Raw genomic sequence first — 12684 nt, 5'->3', positions numbered from 1 at the left:
AAATACTCTGACTTTACCAAATTCAAATCCAAGTGTATGTGTAACTCGGACTTGAGTACACATACACTTGGGAGATGTATATATGTCAAAAGTATCCTGAGGGTATTTAATCTGTTCTACTTTTGAAAGTGTAGAGTTTTTAAAATTATATTTTTCCTCTATTGTTTTATTATATCTATTTTTAAAATTATATTATGGGGCATATTTCCAAACATACTATGAGTAAGCCAATTCTAAGCACCTGGCAGGTTAGTTGAATTTAACAATAAATTCATAAATGTCTTTAAAATAGTAATTATTCCTCATTAAAACTTGATGTATATTAATGTTTTGTTTTCAATTGTGAGCTCATAATTATGAGTAACTTAAAAAAGAAATACTAGTTCATGAAGAAATTGTCCTTGAAAATCTGAAATACAAGTATCTTCACTAAAAAACAGAAGCAATTTTCAGTTCACTCTTAAGATAACTGATCTTTGGAAAATCAGAAACACTTTATAATAAATAAAAATCATTTTCAAACATGCTTTCACCTCTGAAATATTATATTTTATTTGACATTTTCTCAGGGGATCTATAACACTATTGAGAACATGAAAATGGCAATATTAAATCACTTTAAAATTTTTATTTTTACCAACTATAAATTCCTATTTGAAATTGAAAAGACAAAATGTTAAAATAATATATTTATTGAAATGACTGTACACATAAGCAGGCAACTACACAGCAGACATGGCAATATGTGTGGAGAGAAAGAGGAAAGTAAAAACAGTGGCTCAAGGCATATCTATGTACATTAGTTTTTACTGGAATGCTTATCAGAAAAGTTAAGATTCTACTTATTTATTAAGGCACTTGGGCACAAAAGATTTAATATTCTTTAATGAATGAATCTGTATTTTCCACTAAGATAACTTGCTATTATCACGCACCAAAAGGAATTAGAATGAACAAAATTTAAATGAATTAAAGAAATCCATAGGTTTGTATATTTTTGTAAACCGACTTAGTCACTTTTTTACAGTAAATGCTGGAAATAAGCAATTTCTACTAAGAAGGCAGATTATTGTGTAATTAAGCACAGCTATAATTCATCTAGACATCTGATGTTATATCCTATTAATTCCTTATATACATGACAGAACTCTGTTTCCTGATATTATCTTGAAAACATATGTAAGCATTATCAAATATTGTTCAAATATTTGAACAGTTTTACAGATTAGCTTTTCTGAATTAAGATGGAGACTAGATTATACAGAATAAGATGTCAAGGCCAGGCACACTTAATACACTTTCCAGTCTTCTTATCTGGTAAACCTTTTTAACAACTTTCTGCTTCTAATATATGTTTTGGTAAATACTTACCTAGTATAAGAATCTATGTGAAACTCATATGCCGACTCTAATTCATTGGCTCTCTGAATCAAGTATTTACCAAAACATATGTTATTAAAGATGGAAAAGCACATTTTTTAAAGATTTACTATAGGTTTTATATAAGATACTTTTTATGCACCAAAATTTTAGTTAGAAGCATGGAGAATACGAAATTCTGAAAGTCATAAACACAATACAGATAAATTGTGTGGGTGTATATATATTTGTGTGAATGTATATATTTAAAGTGTTCAAAATATTTTGAAGCATGACATCAAAGTCATTTAAGTAAAATACTGAAACTTTCCAGCTTAACATTTAATTTTGAATAACCTTCAAGACTGTAAAGAAAATGAAGTATCAGGGGAAAAAGTCTAAAATGTTGTCGTAATATGCAAAGAAATCTAAAAATCCATGTAAATAAAAAACACTCCAACAAGAAAATAAATTATGATCATGAGACATTAACTCGTTAAGTATGAAAATACAAATGGTCAGTGAGTACACAAATGCTGTTTAATTTTTGCAATTTACAAAAGTGAAATAAAGCAATGACGAAATGGTTTGTTTTATATATCATGTTGAATTGACCAACAGCTTTTTTAAAAAACCCTTGTTTCTTGGAGCATATGGAAACAGGCATTCTCCTACAATGACAATGGAAATGTAAGTGCCACAAGTATTCCGGACAGCATTTAAGCAATATTTATCAAAATTACTTTTTAAAACTGATTCTTTTTTAGCCATTAATTCCACTTCTAAACATTTTCTTAAGAAAAGAGATATATTTGCATATACAAGTTTGCAAGGATGTTAATCTCTAAGTTATTTATGATAGAGGAAGAAAGAAAAAAGGAAGAAATTATCTAGCAACATATAAGTTTATCAATAAGAAATTAGTTATATTTTGGTACAGTCATTGAACAAAACATAAAAATCACTCAGATTATAACACAAATGATTATTGTGAGCATAGAAGTTGACCATATCATATTGTTTAATTAAGAAAACAATTTCAAACAACATTGGTAATATTATCCTATTTTTCGTAAATTACCTAGGTGTATGTATATATGTAGAGAGAGAACAAAAATAGAAAAATATGTAACAAATTATAATAGGGAATTGGTTTGCATAATACAATTATATGCAATCTTTTTATGGACTAAAATATTTTTATTTTAGAAAATGTGCAAAGAATATACGCATAATTTCTATAAAAATAAAAGGTAACAAATTTTTCTCATTCATAAGCTGAGGTATTGCCAAAAAATATTTTAGTATTTCTTTTATATTAGTAATATATGAAATAGAGGATGTGAATAATAGTTATAAGAAACAACTAAGCCAAGTAAAAATATAAAAACAGTAAAAACAAAAGCACTTGCTTGCTAGGTACCTTTGGTATGAATCAGAATTTGTAAAGCAATTATTTAAATGTAAATAAAAAACTCTTGCCAAGATTTCCAAATGGATTTGAAGCAGCACATACTAAAAGCCAACATTAAAAAAAAAAAAAATCCTTTAGAAAGTATTTTAAAAAGCTGAGGAATATAGATGAAAGACAGGAGAGAAAGGGAAATAGGGGAATGGTTCTAAACTAAAAATTATGCTAGAAAACAGAATAAATGATGTAACTTCATTTTATCAGAAAATCGGCCAGTGACTTTCTGATCAATGAAGGCTAAAAGTGAACCTTAATGGGTTACATAGCTGCCATAGTCTAATAAAAGGAGAGGTGAGTTTATAAAAATAGAGGAACTTACTTTTCTGAACCCTAAGAGACTATCACTACACAAAACGATATAAAACAGATTTTAAAAGTTTTTAAACAGAATTTCTACAATCTGTATACATGACTTTCATAATAATCGCATCTGGTAAAAATGTAAGGGAAAATATTAAGCCGTATAGGTATGAAGAGATTTAAGACCAGGCCAACTTTGGATCACCTGAGTTGATACAGATATATAACTTAAGGAATGTAGAAGTTAAGGTTTTACAGTGCAAGTTACAATTTAGATTAACAAGAAAGTACCTGAATTATAGTCAACTAATGGAAAGAACAAAACAAATAAAGCCAGTTTTTAGGCAACATTAAAAACCTCCATCATCTTAATTTAAACCATCTGAAAAACAAGCATGTCAGGATATAAATTTAAAATAAATTCAACTATATCTGAGTACTTTAAGCATTTATTCAAAATGAAATTAGATCTTTAAATTTATACTATAAATTTCTAAAAGTCTGATTTCTCAAAACTTGGATGAAAAATTAGAAAATTTCTGTCAGTAAAAATACTTTGGAATCTTTAGGTGTAAGAACTATTTTGAGCATATTTTCATAGAAGAAATTAAAGCTAGCAATATTACTAAAATAAAATATGCAATAAATTCAAATAATTACCTTATTTCATTTGGTTCAAATGTAATAAAGATATATCTATACTTATTGCTATGAACACATCAAAATAAGAAAAATATGCAATATTAAAATTAGAAAATGTGCCTCTGTAAAATGAACTAAGCTCCATTTATTTTTCCACAAAAGAAAAAAATGGCTTTGTATAAAAAACGTTTCATCATAAAATTCACTAAACTAAGCACCCATCATGTGGAGTATGAAATTTACTGAGGTCAGTTCAGGCAGAGATCACTATCATTTCCCCAACTGCTGCAGATGCTAACTGGGAAGGTATGTTTATCTTTCCTAATAACTCTGGGCCAAGGCAATGCTAATAGGTTTGGAGCCCAAGAAGCGGCCATTCATCTCAATCATTGCTTTAGTAGCATCCTCTAGAGAGGAGAAGCAGATGAAGCCAAACCCTTTGCTCTGGCCCTCTTGCTGCATTACCTTAACTCTAATAATTGATCCAAATGAAGAAAATTCGTTTCGTAGTTTTTCATCATCAATGGTGTCATCAAGGTTCTTAACATAGAGCTTTACTCCCTGGTACCCACGAATTCGTTCCCTTTTCAGCTGCTCAAACATTTGCTTTAACTCAGCCTGTCGCTCTACTTTCTTTTGCGCCCGGCCTACAAAAATCAGCTGCCCATTTATGTCCCTTCCATTCATTTCTTCAACAGCTTTCTTGGCAGCCTCATGGCTATCGAAACTCACAAAGCCAAAGCCTTTGGATTTCCCTCTGGAATCTGTCATCACCTTAACACTCAGAGTTTTGCCATATTTGCTGAAAACGTCCTTCAATCTCTCATCATCCATGTCGCCTCCAAAGTTTTTGATGTAAATATTGGTGAATTCACTGGCTTTGCTTCTGAGTTCAGCTTCACGATCTTTTCGGTTTTTGAATCTGCCAACAAATACCTTGCAGCTCTTGAGTAGTTTTCCATTCATCTCCTCGATGGCCCTGTCTGCAGCACTCTGGTTCTGAAAGTGCACAAATGCATAGCCCTTGGAACCTTGATCATCACTCATCACCTTGGAGGAAAGAATCTTTCCAAAACCTGAAAAATGTTCATAAAGGGTTTTGTTATCGATAGATTTGTCCAGATTCTTGATGAACACGTTCCCAATTCCAGATCTCCTCAGGTAGGCATCACGCTGAGACCACATGAGACGGATGGATTTGCCTTTTATGATGTCAAAGTTCATTGTGTCCAGCGCCTTCTGGGCATCAGTCAGCTGCAAGAAGTTCACGTAGGCATAGCCCAGAGAGCGGCGGGTGACCTGGTCCCTGCAGATGCGAATGGACAGCACGGGCCCCGCAGCGCTGAACTTCCTGAACAGCAGGTCCTCCGTGACATCTGCATGCAAGTCACCCACATACAGGGAGGCCATGCGGTACTTGGCTGCTACACTCATCTCCTTGTCCTTGCCACTGTGAGCCTGTCCCCTGGAACTCTTGGAGCAATCCCTGTGAGGGGTAGCAGGCCACAGCTTTGGCCCGGCTCAAGTGTGGAGGCCTCGGGATCACCACACAAAGACCAAGCAATGGAGTTCAGACACAGCTCCCCCAGCTCAGGCAACACCCTTATCCAAAGGTCCCCACGGCCACCGATCTGGCTACGAAGGGGCAACAGAGCTGTGAAATCGCAAAGAGAGGTTATTAGGACAAGACATTCTTTTCCCTCAGATTTGTGAGAAAACTTCAAGTGGCGGGCTGGCCCTCCATCTGAGCATTCTCCACAGACGCCCTGGCCGCTGGTTTCTGAATAAAAATAGGCCTCGCTCAGAGTGGTTTAAAGTTACAGCCGCTCAGGGAAGAACTCCACAAGCGGAGGCGTCAGAGGCCCCGGCCGGCCGGCCGGGGAGTATGGACAGCTAGGTTCCGCGCGGCAGAGACCCGAACCTGCCAGGTACCGAGTTCTGCAGGCGCCGCCGCCGAAGCGCTGCCGGGAGCGACGCGGACCAAGGGCGTCCTGAATACCTAGGGGGCCCCTCCGACCTCCCGACCCGCGCGGCGCCCCGAAAAAGGAGGCGTGGGGGAAGGGGAAGCTGACAGACCGACTGACTGACGGACACGGCGGAGCGGAGGGCCAGGCGGAGGCTGGGGGCTCACCGGCGGTCTTCTGCCGGCGGGCGGGAAGCCCGGAACTCGCTCGCTGAACTTCCCGCGCACTCGCTGCCAAGTGGGATGTTTTCTTTTTAATATTTTTTTAAGAACGTTTTTCTTCCCCCCGCCCCTATTACACGGTTCCCACCCCCCTCAGATGGCTAAGCTGAGAAGCAGGAGGCGGTGACTGGGGTGGAGAAAGGCAGCCGAGGGGAGTGGCCCCAATAAACCCACCCGCCCGCAGGGCTTTGCATGGGTCTGAGTGAGAGCCTTTCCAAACGTGGATCAGGGCCTGTCACTTCCTGGCTTCAAACCCTCCAGTGGCTTCCTTTGACTTTTGGATAAGGTCCAACATCCGCACCTTATTCTATGAAGTTCTGCAGGATTCCTGAAATGCTCCAGATTCAACTGCTGCTTAGTTCCCCTTGCGAAACTCCAAGACACACTAGCCTTTTTCAGAGCCAACTGTATAAAAATGTGTTCTTCAGAAATGAGTTAAAATGCTTTTTCCAAATAGATATTTTTTTTTTCTAACCCCCTCTGACAATTTAGGTTTCCCTCTTAGAAACTCTAACACTACCCTGTACTTGCCTGGCCTTCGTCTAATTACAAAATATTGCATATTTTGTAACAATAGAAGCCATGTGCACTTTATTCTCAGGGACTTGCAGACAAGGGATGTGCAGTATTTATTGAACAAATCTTAGCCTCAGGTTAGCTTTCACATCTAGTTACATGGAAGCAGTGGCAATTAGAGATATTTTAAGTGTGAAATGAGTTAATAGATTTGGAAATGGATAATAATATCAGATACATAAGTGGTTTCCAGTAACATTGATTTCATTTTCCTTAGCATTAAATAAAATTCTTTAGTACCATTCTAATGAATCCTTAAAATTTGAATCATAATGAATCTTTGGGAGTCAATAAGTTACTGTCACCGTAGCATGACCTTGATTCTTTTAAAGAGTCCCAGAACCTATGAAAGTAACCTGTGGTCTCAGTTGTGCTTGCTTACAGAAACAAAAGTCAGGCAGGATGCCAGTAGCCACAAACAAGCCACGAGATAAAAACTCAGCTTGGCAGTGCTACTCAGACATACCTGAATCCTCATTTCCTTATCATATTAAAATCTCTGCCCAGTGGGGAGAAATGCCCTTTGCTAGGCACATATAGTAAGTGCCCAGTGCAAAAGAAAGCGCAAGACTGCACACATTCTAGTTTTCTCTGGAAAGTCCCACCTCTTTCCAGGAATTTCCATCCTTAGTCTCCACCTCCATGCTCTAAGAGACCTTAAAAATCCCCCTTCTCCACACACCTGGGAAGAAGGTGAATGGGAAGCTCACCTTCCCTACTCTTTGAACAACAAATAAAGTTTCTGCTCTGCTTAACAGAACCTCCTCTCTTTCTATTGGCTCAATGGCAACCGGCAGGTAAAGGACCCATTGGGGTAAAACAACCCCTCTTCAGGGCGGAACATTACCTGCAAATCTAAATTGGGTGGATCAGTTAATGTAAGGCAAATTTAGTACTTTTTCAACTTTACTGGACATAGGAAAAAAACAGTGATCTTGTTGAAAAAGCAGATTCTGATTCAGTAACTTGAGGTGGACCTGAGATTCAACTTTTCGAACAAGGTCCTGAGTGATGCAAATTCTGCTGGTCTCTGAACCACACTGAGTAGCAAGACTAAATGAATCCTCATTTAGCGGGATCTTTTCTAATGTAAAAACTGGAAAACCAAAAATATGTGTTTAACTTGCAGAAGATAATAATACTGTAGCAAAATTCATTCTTAGAAATGAATTAAATAAAACTGGAGCATGATTTTCACTGTAAAATCCAAATTGATTGTAATCTATCTAAAATTTCCTATGTGGGAGATGAGAAGATGCCACTCCAAAATATGAGAGATTACTGAGCTGAAGATAATAAAGAAGAAGCAGATGCAGGAAAGCTCATTGCCCTCCATCTACTTGCCTGAAAGCACGACAAAGACTTATAAATAAAAATGTTACTTTGCCCTCCCCAAACCCACTCACAAATGTTAACCACTGAAGACAACTTTGGACCCTATCAGCCTGGAGAAGGTACGAGAAGAATCTATGTTCCCAAATTTTAACAAGATAACTAGCCTTTATCTACCATTGATTCACCTTACCCCAAGTTGCTGCCCATAACAACTTAAAGTCTTTTTTTGTTTGTTTTACCACTTCTCTAAGAATTTATTTAGAAGAAGAAGGTGCCATATAATCTGAAATTCACCAAAGAGGTGAGTCACCTCTTTGAGAACTACTCATTATATATTTTATATATACTCTCATGTATATATATACTCTCATTATATATACTCTCATGTATATATAAAATATATATACTCATGTATATATAAAATATTTTATTTATACATACTTCATGTATGTATATTTTATTTATACATACTTCATGTATATATATTTTAAAATACTCAGGTATTTATAAAATATTTTATATATACATAAGAGTACAAATACATGAGTGTGTATATATAAAATATTTTATATATACATGAAAGTATAAAATATACATGTTAAATTACATATAAACTTCTGTTAGTTTTTCTCTTGTTTTTGTTTTTTTGTTTTGTTTTGTTTTTGTTTGCAATTTTTTTAGACAGGTTCTCTGTTAGCCAAGCTGGAGTGCAGTGGTGCAAACAGGGCTCTCTGCACGTTGGACTTCATGGGCTCAAGCAATCCCTCCACCTCAGCCTCTCTAATAGTTGGAACAACAGGCCCATGCCACCATGCCAGGCTATTTATTTATTTATTTATGTTTTATTGTATAGACAGGGTCTTGCCTGTTGATCAGGACTATCTCCAGTTCCTGGATTCAAGTGATCCTCCTGCCTTAGCCTCTCAGAATGCTAGGATTAGAGGCATAAGTCACTGTGTCTGGCTGTTTGTAAAATTTATTTCAATACGTGTTATTCCTATAGCATCATTTGTTCAAATAAATAAATAGAGTAATCTTTTCTTTCAGCCTATCTTGTAGGCTGAAATTTTAAACAGGAAAATAGATCATCAACATAGTTTGTAGATACCAGTAATGGACTGGGCAATACTCCAGTACATACTTTAAGAATTTGGATACTATTTGGTGTTTTTGAAAGTAAGCAAAACAGTAATTACTATGTTCAGGGTTTTTTGTTTGTTTGTTTTTGTTTTTTAAGAAAGCTCCTAAGTATGTAGTCCCTAAGAATTTAGTCTTAAGAATTTTAATTTATAAAAAGTGTAGTTTACATCTCATCAGTTATTTGTGGTGTTTGAACACAACGGTAGTTCAGCTATAACAAGATACCAAAATATTTCAAGAACTTAAGGTTTTTTTTTCATTTTACCTTAGTGTGATCTTCACTTGACATTTTGTAAAAAATGAGAAGAAGTCCCAAATTTAGAATTTAGTCCTACATTCTCTAATCAACTTACATGCAACTAGTAAAAACCTTAGTTGGTTAAATGACCAATTATTATACACCTTCCTCTTTGTTCTAGTTACGGTGTTTTTATTTTTATATTTTAACAAATACAGCATTTTTTAAAGTATCTATGATTCTTCCTTCTCTTTCATTCACTAAATCTCCTCTTTTTGTCAGTTGTGTTCAGTGAAAAATTTCTTCACTTGGGGTGTCCTTGACATTTGCCCTTTCTTTCCCTTCTACTGCCTTTGCTTCATTTCCTTGTGTATTACTGCATGAGTCTTATTCATTCACCTTCTTTGATTCGGGCTGCCTGTATATCAGTCCATCTTGCATTTTGTTACTGGAATAACTCTACTAATGTCTCTTTCATAACATTTTAGTAAAAAATAGCAAATGACACCAAAGACTTTGCAAGATCAATACCATTGTAAGTCCATATATTTTCCTTGTCAAGCTAATCCCTTGCTTGTTTAATATGTACATGCGGTTAATTCTTTTAAAAATACAAAGGAATGCAATATATTTGAAGAGATTGGCTGCATTCTCTTGCTTATTACAGTACTATTCACAATAGCCAAGATTTATGGAATCAACTAAAGTGTCCACCAGTGGATGAATGAATAAATAAAATGAATAAAATAAAATAAAATAAAATAAAATATATCTATATATACACAATGGAATATTATTCAACCATAAAAAAGATTGAAATCTTGTCATTTGCAGTAACATGGTTGGAACTGGAATTCATTATGTTAAATGAAATAGGTCAGGGACAGAGAGATAAATATTGCATGTTCTAACTCATATGTGAGAGCTAAAAAGTTGAGTCTTGTGAAAATAGAGAGTAGATTGGTGGTTACTAGAGGCAGGGAAGGATGGGGAGGGAGAAATGAAAAGACGTTTATTAATGGATACAAATATACAGACTGAGAGAAGTAAGACCTAGTGTTTGATAAATTTGTAATAATTTAGATAATTATAACTATAGTAAATAGTAATTATTTTTACATCTCAAAATAGCTGAAAGATAGTAATCCAGGTGTTCCCAGCATAAAGAAAAGATAAATGTTTAATTTACTAGATATCTCAATTACCCTGATTAGACCATTACACATTGTATGACTATATCAAAATATTTACATGAACACCAAAAATGTGTACATCTATTGTATATAAATTAAAAATAATAAAAAGCATGTTTTCAAAATAATCCTTTATCCTATGATTTTATCTACATTCTACCATTCTTGAGCCATGCTTTCTCCAATTTTTTTCTCTTAATATTCTAGTTAATACTGATTATTTTTTACTTTTCAGAAATAATTGACTTAATATATTTATTGCATACATGTACCTAATTTTGGCATGAGTTCATTGGCTTTGATGGACCTTGACTTAAAATTGTTGTCCTTTATGATGTTAGCTGTCTTATGCTTTCTTTAGCCAATTGTTGTAGTTCTGTGTCTTGCTGACTTGTATGTCTCTTTAATTCTTCAAATATTCTGAAATTATTTCAATTAAGTGCCAATATTTTGCCTAATTTTGAAAAACATTGTAATTTTGTCTACCTTATGTTATTTAGTTCAATTGCCCTCCAATGTACAAGTTTGTTATGTGTGTAACTCACAGAATTAACAGAGGATGAGATTGCTGTTTTGCTTAAATGACAGGAAAACTATCAGTATTTCTACTCACTGATATTGACAGCAGTGGAGGTCATTGCTTACTTTGGTATTTATCATGAAGATATTAATGAGTAGCTATTTTGGGTATGGAAATGCATTTTAAAATAAAACTCTCTCCTACTAATTAGGTAAAGTTAGTTTCTGAAGTCTTGAATCATTGTTCTGCTGTAGTCAACTATTAAAATTTTTCTTACCTGTGTTCAAAATGGTCTTTATTGTCTTAATATATAGTAATTAAATAAAGAAAACTTGCTTTTGTTGTATTATGAAACTACCATGTTCAGTTTACTACAAAGCATAATATTGTATCTTTGAGATTATTTGCTTCATTTTTTTGACAATAATCTCTTTCCAGTTGTTATTTGTTGTTGTTGTTGTTGTTACTTGTGTTTTTTGTTTTGTTTTTCTTACCCAAATATAGTGTTAATTTCTTTAGAATGAAGAATATGATTTACATTTCAGAGTTACCTTTCTCTATATGGCACATATGGAAATTTTTCAATAAGTAGTCCTTGATTGCTAGTAGATCTTGATGAAAGGTAAATGTCCCCCAAGGCTGAAATAGATGGTGTCAATCATCACATATCACCTGATACACAGCTTTGAGGAGAATAAAAACATTGGAAATTCATTTACTTGAATCCCAAGCTGTCATCACATTGGTAGAAACTGATGTGAAGACTTACTTTATGATAAAAGGTTGCTTTGTTTATGTACATCCCCTGATCCTCCTCTGTCCCCCACCACAACTTCAGTCATTTCAATGAGAAAGATAATCAGAGATAGGGCCAAGGCTCCTAAGAGAAATAACATCATTCAGATCTATTTAAGAGAAAGAGAAATAACATTATTCAGACCCATGTCAGCATACTGTGGTATTATATTTCAGGAAATAGAGTCAAATTTCAGTGGTTTTATTGGATACTGATGCCCAAGTCATAATACTGCCTGGTTCCCTGGCAGGTGAGAGTGCCCAAATCCAGCTGATGAGGTTTAGACCTTGTTCACACTAGGGAAAGAAGCTAAATGGACCTTGTGGGCTGCTCCATTGGACCAATTTAATGTAGCATTTTTACTTATTTTATAACTGAGTTTATAACCAATTTCACAACAAAATTTATATTAGGAATTTATATGTTAGATGCTTATGCATTTGTACAAATTGGCAGATTCTAGGGCACTGAACTGTGGAAATAAATTGCTGTCCCTTATAGAAACATCTTGATCCTTCATGTAGATGCCCATGTTAAATTCACTCATAAGATAGTAATCGAGCTGGAGATTGACCTTGCACCACTCAGATTGCTACCATTGCTAACTGGGTCTGTCAATAAATCACACATTTTCTGATTGCTTTTGAGGCAAGGAAGGCTACATTGCATTGAGTTCTGATGACTCCTGGAAAGCTCTAGTGGGATAACACTTCTTGAGGCTATCAGTGCTATCCCACCACAATTGATCTATTTTTAGGTTGCAGTGTTATGGTTTAAATTCTATCAGCCCACTGCGGCTACATTGTTGTGGCCTTTGGAACGAAAGTCTTACATTTTTAGTTTTTAGAACCAGAAATATTTACAGTCTGACAATGGAATATCTTCTATCATGAAACCCACTCTACAACACCTTGATAATCAAGATAGAC

At 34.9% G+C, this 12684-nt stretch overlaps 1 protein-coding gene across 2 annotated transcripts; it reads right to left on the bottom strand.

Moving 5' to 3' along the window:
• Positions 1-527: 527 nt before the first annotated feature.
• On the bottom strand, positions 528-6710 carry PABPC4L (poly(A) binding protein cytoplasmic 4 like). 2 transcript variants are annotated; one of them, XM_031664267.1, is made up of 2 exons: positions 5849-6710; positions 528-5426 (listed from the first exon to the last, which is right to left on the bottom strand). In XM_031664267.1, the coding sequence occupies exon 2, from the start codon at positions 5204-5206 to the stop codon at positions 4094-4096; it is 1113 nt and encodes a 370-aa protein (XP_031520127.1). In that variant the 5' UTR covers positions 5207-5426; positions 5849-6710; the 3' UTR covers positions 528-4093. The 2 variants fall into 2 exon arrangements, with proteins under 2 accessions (XP_031520127.1, XP_017814534.3); XM_017959045.3 differs by having other exon boundaries at positions 5904-6710.
• Between the last annotated feature and the right edge of the window lie 5974 nt (positions 6711-12684).

Source organism: Papio anubis, chromosome 3 (assembly GCF_008728515.1).
Source record: "Papio anubis isolate 15944 chromosome 3, Panubis1.0, whole genome shotgun sequence".
Classification (NCBI taxonomy): Eukaryota; Metazoa; Chordata; class Mammalia; order Primates; family Cercopithecidae; genus Papio; species Papio anubis.
Note: the sequence above shows the minus strand (reverse complement) of the source record. Positions and strands in the feature narration are given on the sequence as shown.

What these genes read in the sequence shown, in the direction of transcription:
- PABPC4L (XM_031664267.1), bottom strand. Translation starts at nt 5,206, where the DNA reads ATGAGTGTAGCAGCCAAGTACCGCATGGCCTCCCTGTATGTGGGTGAC.